General features: G+C 48.5%; 1 protein-coding gene across 2 annotated transcripts in view; it reads left to right on the top strand.

Annotated features, from left to right (window-relative positions):
• Nucleotides 1–14,599, top strand: part of MCF2L2 (MCF.2 cell line derived transforming sequence-like 2) — a 246,979-nt gene extending 232,380 nt beyond the window's left edge. The window contains exons 28-30 of one of the 2 annotated variants that reach the window (XM_003256530.4): nucleotides 12,262–12,350; nucleotides 12,727–12,842; nucleotides 12,916–14,599. In XM_003256530.4, coding sequence (XP_003256578.3) covers nucleotides 12,262–12,350; nucleotides 12,727–12,842; nucleotides 12,916–13,039 — 329 coding nt within the window. In that variant the 3' untranslated portion in view covers nucleotides 13,040–14,599. The remainder of the gene's footprint in view (nucleotides 1–12,261; nucleotides 12,351–12,726; nucleotides 12,843–12,915) is intronic. The other variant, XM_030822875.1, reaches the window with a different exon arrangement.
• The last annotated feature ends 6,661 nt before the right edge of the window (nucleotides 14,600–21,260 follow it).

Raw genomic sequence — 21,260 nt, 5'->3', positions numbered from 1 at the left:
CTCTACTAAAAATACAAAAATTAGCCGGGCATGCTGGTGTGCACCTGTAATTCTAGCTACTCAGGAGTGTGAGGCAGAGAATTGCTTGAACCTGGGAGGCGGAGGTTGCAGTGAGCCAGATGGTGCCACTGCACTCCAGCCTGGCCGACAGTGAGACTCTGTCTGAAAAAAAATAATAATAAATAAATAAAATACTCACGCCTGTAATCCCGGCACTTTGGGAGGCCGAGGTGGGCGGATCACGAGGTCAGGAGATCGAGATCATCCTGGCTAACACGGTGAAACCCCGTCTCTACTAAAAATACAAAAAAAAAAAAAAAAATTAGCCGGGCTTGGTGGTGGGTGCCTATAGTCCCAGCTACTCGGGAGGCTGAGGCAGGAGAATGGCGTGAACCCGGGAGGCAGAGCTTGCAGTGAGCAGAGATCGCGCCACTGCACTCCAGCCTGGGCGACAGAGCAAGACTCCGTCTCAAAAAAATAAAATAAATAAATAAATAAACAATGGCCCCAAAGCACAGTCGTGATGCTGGAAATTCAGATATGCCAAAGAGAAGCCGTCAAATGTTTCCTTTAAGTGAAAAGGTGAAAGTTCTTGATTTAACAAGAAAGACAAAAATCACACGCCGAGGTTGCTAAGATCTATGGTAAGAAGGAATCATCTGTCCATGACATTGTGAAGAAGGAGAAAGAAATTTGTACTCGTTTTGCTGTCGCATCTCAAACTGCCAAAGTTACGGCAGCGGTACTAAGATGAAAAAGGCGTTAAACCGGTGGGGGTGGAAGGCGAATAGAAACATGCTCCCCCGATGGCAGTCAAGTTCGGCACTCTCTGCAGCTTCGGGCATCCACTGGGGATCTTGGAAGTAGCCCCTGAGGATAAAGGTGGACTACTGTACCTGTCATTATAAATGTGTCCAAACCCAAGGAATGTACAACAGCCAGAGTGAACCATGATGTGAGCTACGGACTTTAGGTGAATATGATATATTCAGTGTACAGGTTCATCCATTGCAGCAAATGTGCCTCTCTGGTGGGGGATGGTGATAGTCAGGGAGGCCATGCATGTGTGAGCACAGGGGATACATGGGAAATCTTTGTACCTTCCTCTCAGTTTTTCTGTGAACCTAAAACTGTTCTAAAAAAATAAAGTCAGCCGGGTGCAGTGGTTCACACCTGTAATCCCAGCACTTTGGGAGGCCGAGGTCGGGGGATCACCTGAGGTCAGGAGTTGAAGACCAGCCTGGCCAACAGGATGAAACTAAAAATACAAAAAATTAGCCGGGCATGATGGCACATGCCTGTAATCCCAGCTACTTAGGAGGCTGAGGCAGGAGAATCGCTTGAACCCGGGAGGCAGAGGTTGCGGTGAGTCAAGATCGTGCCATTGCACTCCGGCCTGGGCAACAAGGGCGAAAATCTTTCTCAAAAAATAAGTAAAATTAAATAAAATAAATAAAGTCTTCTAAAAAAGTTTTTAAAATAAACCACATATACAGTATTACAGTAGAGAGTATTGACAGCCTGCCCAGACCCTCTTTATAGGCTGTTGGCCCCACGTCTCTGCTGCTGTGAGGTTAGCTGACAATGGCTCACAGTTGTGCCCTTCAGACAGTTGCCCTCAGCTGCCCAGGATTGTCCAGCCAGGAAATGCCTGTGAGGTTATGTCCTCCCCTAAGGGTGGCTTATGGCCCACCAATGGCTTACTGATTCAGGGTACAGAAGCCAGTCCTTCTGTCTCAAGATGGTAACCTGTACCATCCATGCTCAGGTTACTGCCCAGGGGGTCAGGCTGATGCTAGACTTCTGCTAAGCCCACGTCTGTGCCTGGCTGGCTTCTTCCCTGCCCTAGCTTTGGCCCTCACTGTCTTCCAGGTTTCATCTGAAAGCCGTTTGTCAATAACACACTTGCATAGTCTGCTTCTGGGGAACCTGACTGAAGACTGTTAGTAGCAGGAGGGGTCCCAGAATGGATGAGATTCTGGTGTTGGCTCACTGCAGGCCAAATGGCCACGAGGACCTCATTATTGTAAGTGGAGTGTTGAGAGTCCTGGTGCCTGGCCTGCTGTAGCAGTTCAATTGCTCAGACCTTCACCTGTGGTGACCTGGGATTAGATACAGGTGGATGGGGACACGCCAGCTGGTGCAATGTCTCTAGCATTTGAGAGCTTTGAGGAAAATATTATCTATCAGGAAGGTAGAGTTGGGAGGCTGTTGCTAAGAGCCTCCCATTGATGCACTGAAGAGAGAAAGTAACAGGGTCAAACTAAATGTCAATTTAAAACACAGGATCAGAATCGGGGGCCTCCCTGCCAACATTTAGCCTCTCATCTCCTACAGCAGAGGCAGACTGGGCGGGTAAAAGTGGCAGAATTTGAGAGAAGGAAGAATTCTCAGCCTAGGCGAGTCTGCCATCTGGTCATTTTGGACTCCTAATGCCAGTAGCTGAGCAGGAAAAGTCAGATCCTGAGAGGGAAGATAAGGGACCCAAAAGCTGGGAATGAGGATGTCTGGGTAAATGCCCTTGACCTCCTGGGCTGGCAGCAGTGGCCTACTCCGCCTTGTACTACAAAGTACAGCCAAGGACCAACTGTAGTAGCAGGCGGCAGCTGTAGATTTAGTTAAGTAGGATTCTTGCTGTGTTCCCTAGTGGAAGTGTCTCCCTCAGGTACTGTCCCTTGAGGAGTACCTCCTCCTGATGACCAGGACCCATTTCTCCTTCCAGTACGGTAACTGCTCTCTTTGCCTGCTGGTCTCCTGGCATGAGGACAAAGAGATAGGATTCCTCCCGCCAGTAGGGCTAGGGCCTGGCTGGGGGAGGGGAAGAAGGTGAGATTCACTTAAGACTGTTCCCAGTCCCCTAAGACTGTGCGGAAGCCTCAGATGAGGGATACAAGGCGATGTTTGCCCTTCTCAAGATCCGCCCCACCTCCCTTCCTGAACCCTTTCAGAATAATAACTAGGATCAAATGACAACATGACCTCACTGGAGAAGGGGCACACAGGCCTGTGGGGGTTAACTCAAAATGTGAGAGTCTTTGAACTGTGCTTTAATGCCCACTAAAGAAGGCGCATAGCAGAAGTCCAGTTAGTCCACTTCCTCTTAGGCACCCCAGTGTCTGCACCATGGGCTCGGAAATGGAGAAGCCTTGGTAGCAGAATTGAACCCAGCAGTGCTCGCCCCCAGCAGTGAGGGCTCCATGTCTTCAAGACTGTTCTAGCCGCTACCACTGTTAAATGTCTGACGTGCCAGCAGAGGTCAGTGCTGAGCCCCTAGTTTGGTACTGTCCCTTGAGGAGACGAGTTGATTTTATCAGACCCCTTCAGGCTAGAAAGTACAGTGTGTGATCAATCATATAGCATTGCTTTTTTTTTTTTTTTTTGAGATAGAGTTTCACTCTTGTCGCTCAGGCTGGAGTGCAACGGCGCCATCAGGGATCACTGCAACCTCCACCTCCTGGGTGCAAGTGATTCTCCTGCCTCAGCCTTCTGAGTAGCTGGGATTACAGGCTTATGCCACACCCAGATAATTTTTGTATTTTTAGTAGAAGAGACAGGGTTTCACCATGTTGACCAGGCTGGTCTTGAACTCCTGAACTCTGGTGATCCATCCGCCTCTGCCTCCCAGAGTGCTGAGATCACAGGCGTGAGCCACCGCGCCAGGCTGTATAACACTGCTTTGATCAGGGGACTCAGTATGGCAAAAGAGAATCAGCCATAGACACGTGATCACAGGACACAGTCTTACCACCGCATTCAGAAGCTGGCAGCCTGATAGAGTAGTGGGACAGCCTCCTGAAAGTGAGGTGGGGCAGCAGTTTTGACATGGCACTGCGGGGATGGAGTGCTGTCCCTCAGGATGCAGCATACAACTGAACCAATGGCTGTATTATGGTGTCATGCCCCCAAGAGGCAGAGTATGTGAATCTGGGAACCAAGAAGTCAAATGAGTTGTGACCTTGCCCATGATGACTCCAGTGATGAACACGGGGACGTTTTTTTCTCCCCATGTCTCCAACTTTAACCTCAGTGGGTCTCGACAAGGGAGACATTTCCACTAGGGAACACAGCAAGAATCCTTCTTAACTCAATCTGTGGCTGCCACCTGCTGCTGCAGTTGGTCCTTGGCTGTGCCTTGTAGTCACTCTCCCTCCTACTCATTCTAGACACCCCTCTCCCCATCTGGCACTTCTACTGGTGGCATGTATAGTGGGGGTCCTAGACTCTTATCAGGCTATGGTTCGTGGACTTGGCCATCATAGTTACAGCTGGGCATGGGAGTATTGCGAGATGTCCTAGTGGATCACCTGAGCATCAGACATGTCCCTCTCGGCCTCTGTTAAGCAGCAGCTCTACCTCCTCACGACGACCAGGACCCGTTTCTCCTTCCACTATGGTAACTGCTCTCTTTGCCTGCTGGTCTATTGACATGAGGAGAAAGGGAAAGGATTCCACGTGCCAGCTGGGATGGAGTCTGGGTAGGGGAAGGGAAGAAGGTAAGATTCACTAAGGACCTACACAATTTCCAGATGGGACAGTCAGCAGACAGGTGGGTGTGCTGTTTTGAGTGCTGTTGGTTAACCAGCCTCTCTCTGGCAGCTTACAGTAAAAATAAAGGGCTCGGTGTGGTGGCTCACGCCTGTAATCCCAGCACTTTGGGAGGCCGAGGCGAGAGGATCAGGAGGTCAAGAGATCGAGACCACCTTGGCCAACATGGTGAAACCCTGTCTCTACTAAAAATACAAAAATTGGCTGGGCGTGGTGGCGCGTGCCTGTTGTCCCAGCTACTCGGGAGGCTGAGGCAGGAGAATCACTTGAACTCAGGAAGCAGAGGTTGCAGTGAGCCGAGATGATGCCACTGCACTCCAGCCTGGAATCAGAGCGAGACTCCATCCAAAATAAATAAATAAATAAATAAATAAGGATATAAGCTAAAACTGTTTTACTGACTTGGATGGTGCTGAAAATTTTTAATTCTGAATTCACTTTGCCCCTGATTTGCAAAGTTCTGGCCATGTGAAAGACATAAAAATGAGAATAACTGTTGTACCTCAGAGCTAACAGAGGAAGAACCTGTCTGCCAGCCTTACTATAGGTCCCTCGTCGGGTACCTCAGGGTCTCCAAGGTAGCCTAGGAGCTATCCAGTATAGCACATCATGGTGGTTTCTTTGCCAATTTTTGTGGGATTTCCTTTTGGGCCTAGATAATTTAGTTACTTTCATTATCTTTTTTTGTGTGTTATTCAAACTTACTGGCGCACTCTAGTATTTCAATGAAGAAAATAAGTTCCAGCAAACAGCCCTCTCTGGAGAGATGGTGGGTTATTTTAGATATCTGACCAATTGGTTTTAACTATTTTAAGTTTCCTTTTCTGATTATTAAAGGAATACACATGTAGATTGTCAGAAATTTAAAAAATACAGGAAAGTACAAATAAAAATACAAATCCGACATAACCAGATATAATCACCATTAATATCTTCTCGCAGACGTTGTCTATGGAAATGCATGACTTGGTCAGTTGTGGTGGCTCATGCCTGTAATACCAACACCTTGGGAGGCCAAAGCAGGAGGATCACTTGATATCCAGGAGTTTGAGACCAGCCTGGGCAATATCGCAAGACCCCATCTCTACAAAAACTTTTGAGACGGCGTTTCACTCTCGTTGCCCAGGCTGGAGTGCAGTGGCACGACCTTGGCTCACTGCAACCTCCACCTCCCGGGTTCAAGTGATTCTCCTGCCTCAGTGTCCCGAGTAGCTGGGATTACAGGTGCCCACCACCACACCTCACTCATTTTTGTATTTTTAGTAGAGACGGGGGTTTCACCATTGTGGCCAGACTGGTCTCAAACTCCTGACCTCAGGTGATTCGCTTGCCTCGGCCTCCCAAAGTGCTGAGATTTACAGGCGTGAGCCACTGCACTGGACCTACAAAAAATTTTTTTAAAAAGTTAGCTGGGCATGGTGGTGGGTGTCTGTAATCCTGGCTACTTGGCAGGCTGAGGCGAAAGGATTGCTTGAGCTCAGGAGGTTGAGGCTGCCGTGAGCCATGATTGTCCCACCGCACTTCTCCTGGGCAAGAGCAAGACCCCATTGCAAAACAAAGATATGCATGGTTTAAAAAAAAAAAAATGGAGCCATACTAAAATTAGGGTGACTTTATATTTTAATCTTATTGGAAATTTTCCATTAAAATTGTGATGAAATGGGCAAGGCTTTGGCTGAACCAAACTAGACATATTGGCTTGCTCTTCCCTCCTGCCCCTCATCTTTGGGCTTATTCCAATCCAGAATATTTGAGGGCAGCTGGTGGCTGAGCTGGGAGGTAAAGCTAGGTTATAAAGTTTCTTTGACCCACCGCCCCCCGACCCCCCGCCAAGCTTCCAGCAGCTCTGAAAGTCTAAGACAGCCAGCTCAGACTGCCTTAGGAGCTGGCAGGGACTTTGACAACAGAAATGCACAGGAAAAAAAAAAAATGTGGCCTGAGAATGTCAACATGTGGAATCTGAAAGCAATTAATTAGATGTTCTCAAGAATGATTCACTTCCTCTTGGCCAAAGATAGGCTTGCAAATGAAATAGATGTTTCAGCTATAGACCAGCCTAAGATATCCACGTTTATACTCTGGGCCACCAAGCAAAAGATTGTAACCGAGCCTAGTACTCCTGGAAACATTTTGGAACTCTCTCCTGTTGTGAGCTCTGGAGAGCTACTGGGATGGATCAGACAGAATGTGACCCCATGTATTAAATGCTAGAAGACAGAGAGGAAAATTGGTTAGCAGCACGCACAACACAATGATGAAGGGCTCAAACTCAGGTCTCAAAGACCCAGCCTCAAGTGCAGCTCCATCTCTTTGGATGGATTCTGTAGCCTCTCTGTGCTTAAATTCTTTTTATCATTCATTTTAAAAATGGAGATAATACTGTAGTCTTGCCGTGAGGATTAAATGAGATGAAGCCCTTAGGCTAGCACCTAGATCTCTGAAAGCATGGAATTGTTAGCAGTTAGTTACCCCCTGGTTCTTCCAAGTGAAAGGAAGGAAAGCCCAGGGGGTTTAGGCATTGCTTTTAAGCAGCTCACCACCTCCCACCCCCAAGTGAAAATGATATCCTTTAGTTCATGTGATAGAGATGGTCCTTAAAAAGTTGTGCATAATTGGCCAAGCGCGGTGGCTCATGCCTGTAATCCCAGCACTTTGGGAGGCCAAGGTGGGCGGATCACGAGGTCAGGAGATCGAGACCATCCTGGCCAACATGGCGAAACCCTGTCTCTACTAATATTACAAAAAAATTAGTTGGGGGTGGTGGCACGCGCTTGTAGTCCCCAGCTACTCAGGAGGATGAGGCAGGAGAATCGCTTGAACCCGGGAGGCGGAGGTTGCAGTGAGCCGAGATCGTGCCACTACACTCCAGCCTGGCAACAGAGCAAGACTCCATCTCAAAAAAAAAAAAAAAAAAGAAAAAAGAAAAAGAAAAAAAAGTTGTGCATAGAGAAAAATCTAGTTTGAAGGACAATAAAAATAGAATTTGCCCATTTACTATCTACGGAGTGAGAGCTACCGCTGAACCAGCAGGATCTACAATGGTCTCTTTGTGCCATCCAGTGGACAGTAAGGGAAACACCATGATTTTGTCTTCAAAGTCTATAATTTACCAAAAATATGTATGTTGATGAGAATAATTTCAGCTCACTACTAGGTTCACTTGTTAATAAATTTCATTCCATTTGTTTAAGCAAAATAAAAAAGCTTAGAATTCTAAACACTAAATGTGAACACTAGATTTCCTAAACCATTCAGCTTATCTGATGTGCACCAGAAAGGTTGTCGACTAAGGGTTTCGAAAGAGAATACTCTCACCAGTCCTTATCTGCAGGAATTCTCATCACCCACCTTTCCCATTCTTGTCCTTCTCCACCAATACTCCTTATGCTTATCTGATACATAGACTTAGAGTGCCCCAGAGACTCAGGGGGTATCTGCCCCAACACACCACTAGATCTTGGCTGGGACAAAAGTCGTTCCATTCATTTTCCAAGAATGCAGCTATCACTTAGGATTTTGCTATAATCAGCTGGGCATGGTGGCTCATGCCTGTAATCTCACACTTTGGGAGGCCGAGGCAGGTGGATCACCTGAGGTCCAGAGTTTGAGACCAGCCTGACCAATATGGTGAAACCCTGTCTCTACTAAAAATACAAGAATTAGCCAGGCGTAGTGGCATGTGCCTGTAGTCCTAGCTACTCAGGAGGCTGAGACAGGAGAATTGCTTGAACCCGGGAGACGGAGGTTGCAGTGAGCCAAGATCACACCACTGCACTCCAGCCTGGGCAACAGAGCGAGACCCTGTCTCAAAAACAAACAAAAACAAAACAAAACAAAATAGTTTTGCTATAATCAGATTGAATATTTGTCAAGAGCCTGTGTGTTTGGCATGGTTTTTCTGAGGGGTGTGTGTGTGTGTGTGTGTGTGTGTGTTTGCTCTGTTTCTTTTTAAAGCCATTTATTATCCTTATAATACGTTTCCTTCCCTGAGTGTTTATGAGGACGAGACAATGGCAGACAAACCTCCCTGAAATGTAAGTAATAATAGCACACCCAGAGTGCCCAGCGCTGTTTTGAGACCCTGTCTTTAGTATTATTGTAATTGTTATGCACAATAATCATAACAGGTACTATTTGTTGAATTCCTATGATGTACCAGGCATTTTTCTTTATCAGAAGATTTGCTAATCCTCATACCAAGACTGCAAAATAGATGTTATTATCTCCATTTTAGAGATAAGGAAGCTGATGCTTGAGAGGTTAAGTGATGTATCCAAGATCACACAGCTAGTGAGTGACAGTGAGAATCAGGTCTGACTGCCCTCAGGTCTGACTGACTCCAGAGCACCTCCTCCTGCCGTGGGGCAATGGGCCTCTCAGTTGTTCCCTCACACGCCTGTGACTGGCCAGATCCTGAGTCTGAGATTTTGGGGTCCCCTCAGTGCTGCCAGCTCCTTAGTGCCTAAGACTCTTAGGACCTCAGAGCCCATGACCAGTGAATCCAGCAGGGGATTAAATATGTAGATGATGTAAGACAGCAAAAGTCAGCCCAGGATCTGGGCACGATGGCTCACACCTGTAATCCCAGCACTGTGGGAGGCCGAGGCGGGCAGATCAGTTGAGCTCAGGAGTTCGAGACCAGCCTGGCCAACATGGTGAAACCCCATCTCTACTAAAAAATATAAAAATTAGCTGGGTGTGATGGCATGTGCCTGTGGTCCCAGCTACTCAGGAGGCTGATGTGGGAGGATCAGTTCAACCCAGGAAGTCAAGGCTGCAGTGAGCCGTGATCACACAACTGCACTCCAGCCTGGGTGACAAGCCAGACTCTGTCTCCAAAATAAATAAATAAAAGCCCAGGGCTGGGACTGGAAGGCCTGGGTGAGGAAGGGAACATGGTCTCTAGGAGTCAGGACACCCAGTCCTGGCCCTGACTCAGCTCCCACAGGGCCCACAGCCTGGTGGTCAATCACTGCCCCTGGTGGGATGCCCCGTGAGCCGCACTTTCCTCCCCAGAGAACCAGGGGCTTTGCCTGCAGGATGCTCTCTAAGCTTTTCCGGTTCTGAGAATTCTGAGTTTCTTCCAGGAGCCCTGGGAGATCCTGGTCAATAGGTAACTGTCTCTGCTGCCAGGAACCCGGGGCCTGGGGGGAGACAGGTGAGGGCACACCCAGAGCAGCTGCAGTTTGTCTCAGGAGAGACGTGTCGCCCAAGGGCCTGGATGAGACTCCCCGACCTCCACAGCCCCCCTCCTGCTTTGTCTCCTAGGATAGAACAGAGCACGATAGGATGGGGTGGCACAGATGGGGACTTCACACACTCTAAGGGTAAACATTGTTTCGTCCGCTTGCGTTTGAATTGTATAAATGTATTTCTGCGTGTATGCTGTGTTAGGGGGTAAAATTTGCATCTCCCTGAGGTTGCACTCTAAGGAGTATGGAAAACCTGGCTCTAGACTAAACCAGGTCCCCCGTGGTGCTCCAGGCATCCCCACCCTCACCTGTGCCACCCGGAGCTCCTGCTGTCACTGGCCCAGGTGGGTTCTGTGTCTTTCTCTGAGTTGTCAGGGCCTGCGCTGACAGTCCTCCACAGGGAGGTGGAATCTGGGGTTGACGGCGCTGGGAGGATCCTTCCTCTTTCCAGGTTCGGGCAAATCCTTGCCTGGAGGCAGGGAATGGGCTAGACGAAACAGTTGACTGTTTCAGATGACCCTGAAACAGTTGAGTCCAGGGTCTGAGAGCCCCTCTGTGCCCAGCGCTGTGCCCCCTTCCCTTCCCCGCTTCCCTGCAGGGCCCTCGAGAGCAGGGAGAGCAGCTGCCAGCTCCAGGCAGTCCTTTTAACCCAGGTGCCACTTACCCTGCAGAGGGGCTGGAACCAACTAATCATTTTACCTGGAGATACCACTTACCCTGCAGAGGGGCTGGAACCAACTAATCATTTTACCTGGAGATACCACTTACCCTGCGGAGGGGCTGGAGCTTGTCAGGTTTTTCAGTTCCTGTGTCGCCTCCCAGCCCTGCCCACCCCAGGCTGTGGGTGTCTATGGCTGACGAAGGCTCCTGAGCCAGGCCACCCCCCAACCTCCCAGTGGGTGGCTCTGTGGTCCCTGGCAGCCCTGGCATCATCCCGGGCACAGAGGCCATGGACCCTGGAGACACAGCCCTTCCTATTCATGCAGGGAATGGTCAAGGGCATGGCTCCCTTTGTCCCTCTATCCCTCCGTCACAGAACTTTCAGCAAGACAATCATTCTTCCATTCTCACTGCTTGCTCCTGGCATAAGGGGACCCCAGGGCTGGATGACTTCTCTAAAGAGGAGTCTTGGGGTTTCGTCAGATGCTCCGAAGTCCCATCTGGAGGATGAAGGCAGGGGGCACATCCCTGATGCAGTTTTTCCTCTGCCCTCCACCCCTTGCCCCTCCCACCTCCTGGGACTAGGAACTCAACCAGGACTTGCTTCAACCTGAGAGGAGGGTGTCCAGCCCCCTCGAAGCCTGCCAGCATCCGGCGGGATTTCAGAGGGGCCTCCAGGGAGGTGCTGCCCAGCTGCCCCCCCCCACCCCGTGTTACTCACACAGCCCCCACTGATCTGCTCTGGGGAGAGCCTGGGGCCCAGAACGTGGCTTGTCAGGGGCCTGGGGCAGCAGCCCAGGAGACGCCACTTGTGCTGCCTGCTCACCCAGATAACTGCAGCTCCCTCCACTGCCACCTGCCGCCCTCCGGCCATGCCTCTGCCCAGAATGCCCTCCCTCTCCAGTCCTGTCCGCCCCTCAAGGCCTGCCCAAACCTCCCTGAATTCTCGCCTGAGCAGACAGTCTCCTAGCACGGCTCCCGCCGCGTGGACTACTCAGCTGACCCTCAGTCTGGGGCTGCCCTGTGTTAGGACCTTTCTGCAGATGCTCTGCTCCCTCCCCTGGCTTGTGAGCCTTGTGGGGCAGAGACTCCATCTCACTCAGAGCAACGGTAAAGAGCAGGAGTGCTGGAGAAGCCAGCTGCCCTGCCACAGGCCAAGAGGACTTGGCCAAGTGACCATTGCTGTCTGTTTCCCCAGCTGTAAAGGGGGCTGAGACCCTTACAGGGTTGTGAGGCTTAAACTTTGACAAATGCCCACCATCCCACCAGGCACAGGGCAGTTGCTCAGTATTTGGCGGTGGCTGCTGTTCCCCACAGTGTCCAACACCTCCCGGGGATGTAACAAGTGCGCCATAGACAAGACTGATGGGTTAATTAGTCAGTTCACTGCAGAGAGAGGCAGGATGGATGCACTTGCTTGTTCCTCTGATTTTCCCTTATGGGGAGCAGTGACACTTGGCAGAGGCTGCCAGGGAGATGGGAAATGGACATTAATTAGGGGAGAGAAGGAGGCAAGGAGGGGAGGGTGAGAAAGAGACAGGGGAGGAGGAAGGGAAGGAGACATGGTTAGAAGACTGGCAAACACAAAAAACAATGACTGTTTTCTTGGAGGAACGGGGAGGTAGGGCCATGAACGGCATGTGGACGCGTCTTCTCAGTGAATGACGGCATTTTGGCGCTGGAAACGCAGCCTGGAGATCACAGACCCCCTCACAGCCCAGCGCAGTGCAGGCCCTGGGAGGGCAGGAGTTAGAGATGGGGAGGACCGTACCTGCAACAGGCACTGCCTGCTACACCCTGCCATGGGCAGAGGGGGTGTCCTCCCACCCCACAGAGGCCCCATCCTTCCCTTTCTCTCCCTAAGGCTGCTCCAGCAGGGAGTTTAGCTCCATGGACACCTTTGAAGACTGTGAAGGTGCAGAAGACATGGAAAAGGAGAGCAGCGCTCTGAGTGTAATTACTTCCCTTTTGTTTCTTTCATCTTCTTCCCTCCTTCCTATTCATCAGCTCCTCCTGCTCCTGTCCCTCGCCTCCATCCCTCTCCCCCTCCTCAGGTTTCTCACCCATAAGGGCCTGGCTAAGCCAGGGAACCGAGGTCACTAGTCCTCAAAGTGGCTCTGACCCTGCTAGCCCGGCATGTCCCCACGTGGCTGTCTCCTTGGCGGTGCGCTGGTGTCCGGTCATAACTGGGGCTCCCGCTGGGAGCCCCGTGGCCCAGGTGGGAGGGCTGGGGTGGGCCTCAGCCTGCCAGCGGGAGTCACCACCTTGCCCGGCCTGGCCACAGCCTCCAGCAGTAACTCTGAGGGTGCACCCGTCCCCTCCCTTGCAGCTCGCGGGCCTTTTCCAGTCGGACGACAGTCACGAAACCTGTTCCTCCAAATCTGCTTTCCTGGAGAGGGGAGAAAGCAGCCAAGGAGAAAAGGAAGAACGCGATGAGGAGGAAACGTGAGTGTGAGCGAGGAAAGACTAAGCGCCTCTTTGGGCCACGGCGTCTCTGACTTTCTTCTCGGAATTGCAGGGCGACCCGCAGCACCGAGGAGGAGCGCGCTGGGGCGTCCACGGGCCGGCTGGCTCCTGCGGGGGCGACGGCTGGTTTCCAGGCCAGGGCGCTGCGCCCAAGGACCTCCGCCCAGGAGAGCTGACTTCCTTGCGGACGCCCCCGCTCCTCAGCTCCAGAGCGCCCGCATTCCGGGGAGAGGCGGTGTGGGGGCCCGGGCCCTGCCCAGCTACGCAGAAAGCAACCGGAGCCTCGGCGGCGGCAGAAAGGGGACGCCCAGGGCCTCCTTCCAGGAGCCCGAGGGGTGCCCTGGGTGCGCGCCTAGCTCCGCACGGGGGACCTCGGAGCTGCTCTAAGGCGCCTGCAGAGGCTGGCAGAGCCCGCAGCCCACGGCTTCTCAACCGCGCACTTTGACGTTCGGAGCCGGGCAATTCTTTGCTGTGTGGGCTTCTCTGTGCTCCCACGGTAGGATGTTTAGCAGCATCCCTGGCCTCTACCCACTAGGTGCCAGGAATGCGCCACCCCATCCTCCACCCCACCCCCAAATTGTGACAATCAAAAATGCCTGCAGACACGCCCACATTTCTCCAGGGCGGGGTGGGAATCGGTTGAGAACCGCTTAGCCCGAGCCTTGGAGGAGCCGGAGCCGCTCAAACCCGGTGGGCGCCGCAGACTGGGAACTCCCGGTCCGCCTCCCAGAATCCCTGCGAGCGTTCATGGGTGTTCCTGTTAGTGCTAAGATTGCTTCGTTGCAGAGAGAGTTCGTTCCAAGTTACTTTCTGAGGTATTTTATGTATCGATTTATTAGTTTTTACATGAGTTTTGTTATTTTCAGTTGTATTTTATTTTTAGTTTTATTAGTTGATTTTCATTTCTTTGTAGCTTTCTAGTTATTTATAGTTTCAGTTACTGGTTTATAGTTACTTTATTTTCAAAGTTATTTAGTTGTTGAGTTGTTCATTTTCAGTTATTTATATGTAGTTATTTTGTTTTAGGAGTTATAGATGTTCAAATTAATTTGCTTGGAATTTATTTATTTATTATTTGTTTGTTTGTTTGTTTGTTTGTTTATTTTTGAGACGGAGTCTTGCTCTGTCGCCCAGGCTGGAATGCAGTGGCGCGATCTCGGCTCACTGCAAACTCTGCCTCCCGGGTTCACGCCATTCTCCTGCCTCAGCCTCCCGAGTAGCTGGGACTACAGGCGCCCGCTACCGTGCCCGGCTAAATTTTTTTGTATTTTTAGTAGAGACGGGGTTTCACCGTGTTAGCCAGGATGGTCTCGATCTCGTGACCTCATTATCCGCCCGCCTCGGCCTCCCAAAATGCTGGGATTACAGGCGTGAGCCACCGCGCCCGGCCGGAATTTATTTTTAATTATCTTTACAATTATTATTGGAGTTATTTACCTTCATAGTTATTTCACTTTATATTATTGGAGTTTTTGAGTTATTTATTTTTACGGTAACTTATTTGACTATTAAAAACTCACTGGAAGTTGATGAACTACTGTCAAGTTATTTATTTTCAGAGTGAAATGTTTTCATGAATGGTTTCCCCTAGTTATCTGGTTTTCGAGTTGCTTATGTTCACAGGTATTTATTTTCAGTTATTTTATATTTGAGTTGTTTATTTTTATTTTTTTCTAGTTATTTGGTTTTTAGTTATTTCATTTTAAGCACTACTTCATATTTGAACATTATATTTTCTGAATTTTTTAAGTTTTTGATATATTTAGTTTTTGAGCTATTTTCAGTTATTTATTCTCAGTTATTTCTTTTCAGTATTGTATTTGCCATTCAAATTTTTTTCTGTTCTTTATTTAATTTTCAGATTTTTTTTTTTTTTTTTGAGGTGGAGTTTTGCTCTTGTCACCCAGGCTGGAGTGCAGTGGTGCCATCTTGGCTCACTGCAACCTCCGCCTCCTGGGTTCAAGCAATTCTCCTACCTCAGCCTCCCAAGTAGCTGGAATTACAGGCACCTGCCACCATGCCCGGCTAATTTTTTGTTGTTGTTATTGTTGTTGTTGTTGTTGAGATGGAGTCTCGCTTGTGTCGCCCAGGCTGGAGTGCAGTGGCGCCATCTCCGCTCACTGCAAGCCCCGCCTCCCGGGTTCAAGCCATTCTCCTGCCTCAGCCTCCTGAGTAGCTGGGACTACAGGCGCCTGTCACCACGCCCGGCTAATTTTGTTTTTTTGTTTTTGTTTTTTTTTAAGTAAAGACGGGGTTTCACCATGTTAGCCAGGATGGTCTCGATCTCCTGACCGGGTTTCTCCATGTTGGCCAGGCTGGTCTCCAACTCCTGACCTCAGGTGATCCACTCGCGTTGGCCTCCCAAAGTGCTGGGATTACAGGCATGAGCCACCGCACCCGGCCCTCAGAATTATTTAGAGGTAGAATTCTTAGTCTACTAGTCAGGTTTCAACCAAGAGATACCGTATCAGTTATTTCAACAGAGAGAATTAATATAAATAATTGTTATCCAGCTAGTAGAGATTTAAAAAAAGTAGTGATAATGAGATATCATGAAGATTTTGACTGCAAGCTCCCAGCCCAAGGACTCATACAACAAAGAGAAGAAGCTGAAAATATCAAAACTCAGACATATGAAGGTGGCCCTAGGGCTGGGGGTTAGTCCTCTGAGGAGGAGGCACTACCAATGGTACACGTGGCCCAAGGGCTCAGAGCCCAAGGTTCGGGAGCTGGATGCAGAATTCTGGGGAGGGGACATGGCCAGCCCATGCTGCTATCTCTGAATGGGCATCATCAGGCTGGTTATGGGAGTGCTGGGAAAATGGCAAGCTGGAACCAACTGCCGCTACTGGAACCAGCCGTCACTCTCAGGGTGGAGACAGGATGCTGACGGTGAGGGCGGGGTGGGGTGCACACAGGAAGGAGCCTGTGGTGGCCCTGCACCCCAGAGCTGGGAAGGGTGGGCTGGAAGCTTAATTACCGGCACACTCAGCTTTAGAGTTACATAGAGTTAGAGTTATGTTAGGATTCCATTAGTTTGGAATTGTTAGGGGTGATTTGATTTCACATTTTCACGGGATATGGGATTGGGATGAGTCTTCAAGCTCCTGGTTTGTTTCTGGACTAGAGTGGGCCACACCTCACAGGAGTCTCCCCCAGGAGACTCAAGACAATCACTTTAGAATTCAAGAAAACAAAAATAATGTGTCTCACTTTGTTCATAAAGAAGCCCTTTGATGACGTGGCCAAAAAGAGGCAGAGCCTAAGGGACAGACTCTTAGAAAGGTGCCTTTGGTACAGGGTCCCGCAGAGTGTTCCTCTCAAATTCTTTAGAACTTTACGCTGTTTTGTGGGGCCACCCTCTCCCACTCCCTTTCCTAACAGCACAGTGTCTTTCTTGATAGAGTGTGTTTCAAATTTGTAGACTGTTTGCACAATAAAATTAAGTTCCTCCCAAATCAAGAATCTGTAATATTAGGTTCTTCTACCTGCACTATTCTTCAGCCCACATTGTTCAATTTCACCATCAGAATGTTTACATTTGTATGTACATCTGGATGGATGGATGGATGGATGGATGGATGGATGGATACACTCATTTTATTCAACACCTATTTCCTGAGCACTCCCCTGCCCTGAGGATGATTCGGCCACTAGGTAGAGACCAGGGAGGTATGAAGATGAGTGAGGGTCTCAGTCCAGTGGGGCAGACAGATGTGGAAAAATAATCACAACACATGTGGCAAATTCTCTGGGAGCATAGAACACCGTCACTGACTCTTCCTGATACAGTCAGGAAGGGGTGACATTGGAACTGGGTCTTACAGGCAAGTGTCTTCTCCTGGTGGAGAAGGAGAAGGGCACCCTGGCAGAAGGAATAGCATGAGCTCAGGTACAGGGGCACGGAGGAGCTGTGCACGGCAGGTAGGACGAGTTGATGGGGGCTGCTGGGTCACAGGGTTCAGAAAGGCACTAAGCTTAAGAGCTGGCCCTGGTGCTTGTCAGATCCTGCTTCATTTGGTCCTGTAGCAAGTCTGCAAGATAGTAGGGAGCAACCTCAGGAGTCCCGTGCTTCTCCTGACCTTACTTTTCCAAACACAGTTTACATTTCTGGATATCTTAAGCTCCTTGGTTTTATCCATCTCCCACTTTTCACTTGTCCATCGGAGGTGAGTTTCCCCCTCTCCTTCACCTTTTGATTCCTTCTTCTTAAACATCTGTAGGGGTGGAGGAGGGTTGAGACCAGAAAGCTGTGAGGCACAGACTTCCTCTGACAAGGCAGGTGGAGGAGAGCAGGGCAGAGACCTGCTTGTGGGAATGACATGCAGAAGTTCTGCAGACCAGCACAGTGGGGAGTGGGCTCCGGACATCACCAACTGTGACTGCCTCCGGCTGCATTCAGCAACCATGGAAAGGTCATGGGGATGCCTTTCCCAAAGCGGGAGGCTGCTTTAGATCCAACCCAGGCTTATGAATGCAACAGACTGGGATTTTTTAAAGCACACAGAGCCCTTTGCAGCATTAACAGCAATAAACATGTCTCCCAAGTCAAAAGAAAATATAGTCCTACACAATCTGCGGTGGTGTATTTTTACGCTTTTTTATAATACACATCTATGCATTCAGTCTTGACGTGTGTGTGTGTGTGTGTGTGTGCTTCTCAGCTGACTTCTCTGCTTATCGTGTCTATCACAATATATCCATTTCCCTGTGAGATTCCATTTCTCTGTGAGAACATGTAAGAACTTCAGATGGTTTCACATCTTAGCTGAACAGAAGAGTCTGTTGGGTTCTGACCGCTTGCCTCAGGAAACACATCACTTGTATCCTCTCAAACATTTGACTATTGAATAGCCAGCCACTCACTATGGAAACACCCCCCAAAGCATTCTCAATCCTTTGGATCTCAGCCCTTTTCTGGATCTATGAGGATGTCCATACTTAATAATTCTAGCAGAATGCAAACTGGCCAGACCTCACAAGCCTCACAGGAAGACGCTGTTTGCAAATGTCATGCCACAGGGGGGTGACCAGGGGACTCATTCCAATACCAGTCATTGCTGGAGGTTCCTGGGGTATTGTCCTCCAGTGATCCAGGATGGTCCAATCTGACCTTTCACTCCAGCCTCCTTGTCAGAGCTCCAAGCTGCTGCTCTGCTTGCTGGTGTCCTGTGGGAAAAAGCTACCCTTTGGGGCTCAGAGAATCAGACTCGCCACTGAGCCCACGGTGGGCTGCAGGGTGGGACAGGAATCGTGGGATAATTCTCATAAAATTGTGCCAGGTACACCGTCTGTTCCCAGCGGACACGACATTCCCTGTTCTACACCTGGACACACTGCTCATTCAGGAAATAGTTGTGCATTTTTAGACTTCTTAAAAACAGGGAAAAAAAAGAGTGGCTTTTCTGTGAGTGAAATTTGTGTCACCTTGTTTAAGTATAAATGGAAAAGAATCCAAAACCACTAGATAAAATCCCTCAGACTTAGAAGTTGTTCAGATCCTCCATGGCTATATGATGTTGCCTGTTGTCCACCAGAGGAACTTAGATTTCAAAATACTGCTGACAATTGGGAATGCTGTGACCTCAGATTAAAGTGCCCTGGCTGAAGCATTTGAACTAAAAGCAGACCCAGATCTGTAAAATCTGATGGGAGTCTGAGTTCATATTAAACATCAGCCATGCATTACGAAATATTAGAAAAGTTAGAGATCCTCTAAACCAGCCTTCCCAGAGTATACTTTGCAGAATATGCAGAAGAGTGTAAGAGCTTTTTTTTTTTTTTGAATGGAGTCTCGCTCTGTTGCCAGGCTGGAGTGCGGTGGCGTGATCTTGGCTCACTGCAACCTCCACCTCCCGAGTTCAAGTGATTCTTCAGCCTCCCCAGTAGCTGGGATTACAGGCATGTAAGGAAGCATCCTTCCTGGCATAGACCTGGGGGTGAGGAATATCAGTTGCTACAAGAAAGACACAAAACCATGCTCAGATGCTATTGGCCCATCTCTCCTACAAAGGCCTTAAAAGCCTGGAGGAAGGGTAACAAACACTGACGCTCCTGGGGGCTGGTAAATCCAACACAGCTGGAGAAAAAGTAACAAAAACTTAAAAAACAAGAACAAAAAACCCTCTGATTCTGGGGAAGGAGCAGGAATATGTGCTGAGCCCAAAACTACTGTTGGCGGGAGGGACAGAGACACTTGGTCATACCCTTCAAGACCCAGGGACACAGTACCTGCAGGAATCAGAACTGAGAATCACAACCAAGCACCTCCCCTCTCAGATCGCACTGCCCTGCTAATAAGCACTGACTAATGAGTAACAATGGAATACTCCTGGGAGAGCTGCAAGTGTATGGAGAGAGAAACTGGCAGCTGAGAAGACCTAAGGTTGAAGGTGGAGCAAACATTAGGGAAAACCTTTGGGCAAACAAGTCCATATCCTAAACACAAGGTAAGATTTCAAGTGCCTGGTATAACTAAGGTCACCATAGCAACAAAAATCCCAAGGATCTAAACAAAGGAATAAAGACTGCAAGAAAGGGTAATCACATGAGTAAGTATAAAAGCTTTTTTTCCTGTATATATTTCTATATTATATACATATTTATATATTATATATATTTAAAGATAATTGTTTAAATTTTAAATAACAATGTGTTATGAAGTTTCTAATTTATAAAGAATTAAAATGTGTGATAACATGGCCAGGTGTGGTGACTCACACCTGTAATTGCACTTTGGGAGACCAAAGTGGAAGGATCACTTGAGGTCAGGATTTTGAGACCAACTTGGGCAACATAGTGAGACCTTGTCTCTACAAAAAATTAGCCACACGTGGTGCCCCACACCTGTGGTCCCAGCTGTTTGGGAGGCTGAAAATATTCTAAGTTGAAAATGCATTAAATTTACCTAACCTACCAAACATCATAGCATAGTATAGCCTACCTTAAATGTGCTCAGAACACTTACATTAGCCTACAGTTGGGCAAATCATCTAATACAAAGCTTGTTTTATAATAAAGTGTTGAGTGCCTCATGTAATGTATTGAGTACTTTGCTAAAAATGAAAAACAGAATGGCTGTATCAGTTGTTTGCCCCTGGGATTGAGTGGCTGACTGGAAGCTGAGGCTTGCTGCCACTGCCCAGAATCGTGAGAGAGTATCTTGTCCCATAGCAGTAGCTTGGGAAAAGATAAAAATTCAAAGTATGGTTTCTACTGAATGCATACAGACTTCACACCATTGTAAAGCTGAAAAATCGTAAGTTAAACCTAAGTTGGTACCATTTGTTCTTGAACCATACTATCAATTAGTTTAACCTAATTAACATTTATAGGTCACTGAATCCAACAGTGAAAGAATACACACATTCTTCTCAAGTGCACACAGAACATTTAACAAGACACCCACTATCATGAGTTAAATTGTGTCCCTCCAAAATTCATATGTAGAAGTCCTGATATGGTTTGGCTGTGTCCCCACCCAAATCTCAACTTGAATTGTATCTCCCAGAATTCCCATGTGTTGTGGGAGGGACCCGGGGGAGGTAATTGAATCATGGGGGCCGGTCTTTCCCATGCTATTCTCGTGATAGTGAATAAGTCTCATGAGATCTGATGGATTTATCAGGGGTTTCTGCTTTTGCTTCTTCCTCATTTTCTCTTGCCACTACCATGTAAGAAGTGCCTTTCACCTCTCACCATGATTCTGAGGCCTCCCCAGCCATGTGGAGCTGTAAGTCCAATTAAACCCGTTTTTCTTCCCAGTCTCAGGTATGTCTTTATCAGCAGTGTGAAAATGGACTAATACAGTAAATTGCTACCAGTAGAGTGGGATGTTGCTGAATATACCTGAAAATGTGGAACAACTTCGGAACTGGGTAACAGGCAGAGATTGGAACAGTTTGAAGGGCTCAGAAGAAGACAGGAAAATGTGGGAAAGTTTGGAACTTCCTAGAGACTTGTTGAATGGTTTTGCCCAAAATGCTGATAGTGATACGGACAATAAGATCCAGGCCGAGGTGGTCTCAGATGGAGATGAGGAACTTTTTGGGAACTGGAGCAAAGGTGCCTCCTGTAATGTTTTAGCAAAGAGACTGGCCGCATTTTGCCCCTGCCCTAGAGATTAGTGGAACTTTGAACTTGAGAGATGATTTAGGGTATCTGGTGGAAAAAATTTCTAAGCAGAAAAACATTCAAGAGGTGATTTGGGTGCTATTAAAGGTGTTCAGTTTTATAAGGGAAGCAGAGCATAAAAGTTTGGAAAATTTGCAGCCTGACTATGTGACAGAAAAGAAAAACCCATTTTCTGGGGAGAAATTCAAGCTGGTTGCAGAAATTTGCATAAGTAGCAAGAAGCCTAATAAGACCATGGGGAAATGTCTCCAGGCCATGTCAGAG

This window comes from Nomascus leucogenys, chromosome 11 (genome assembly GCF_006542625.1).
Source record: "Nomascus leucogenys isolate Asia chromosome 11, Asia_NLE_v1, whole genome shotgun sequence".
NCBI classification, from domain to species: domain Eukaryota; kingdom Metazoa; phylum Chordata; class Mammalia; order Primates; family Hylobatidae; genus Nomascus; species Nomascus leucogenys.
This window is presented reverse-complemented; position numbering and strand designations above follow the sequence as displayed.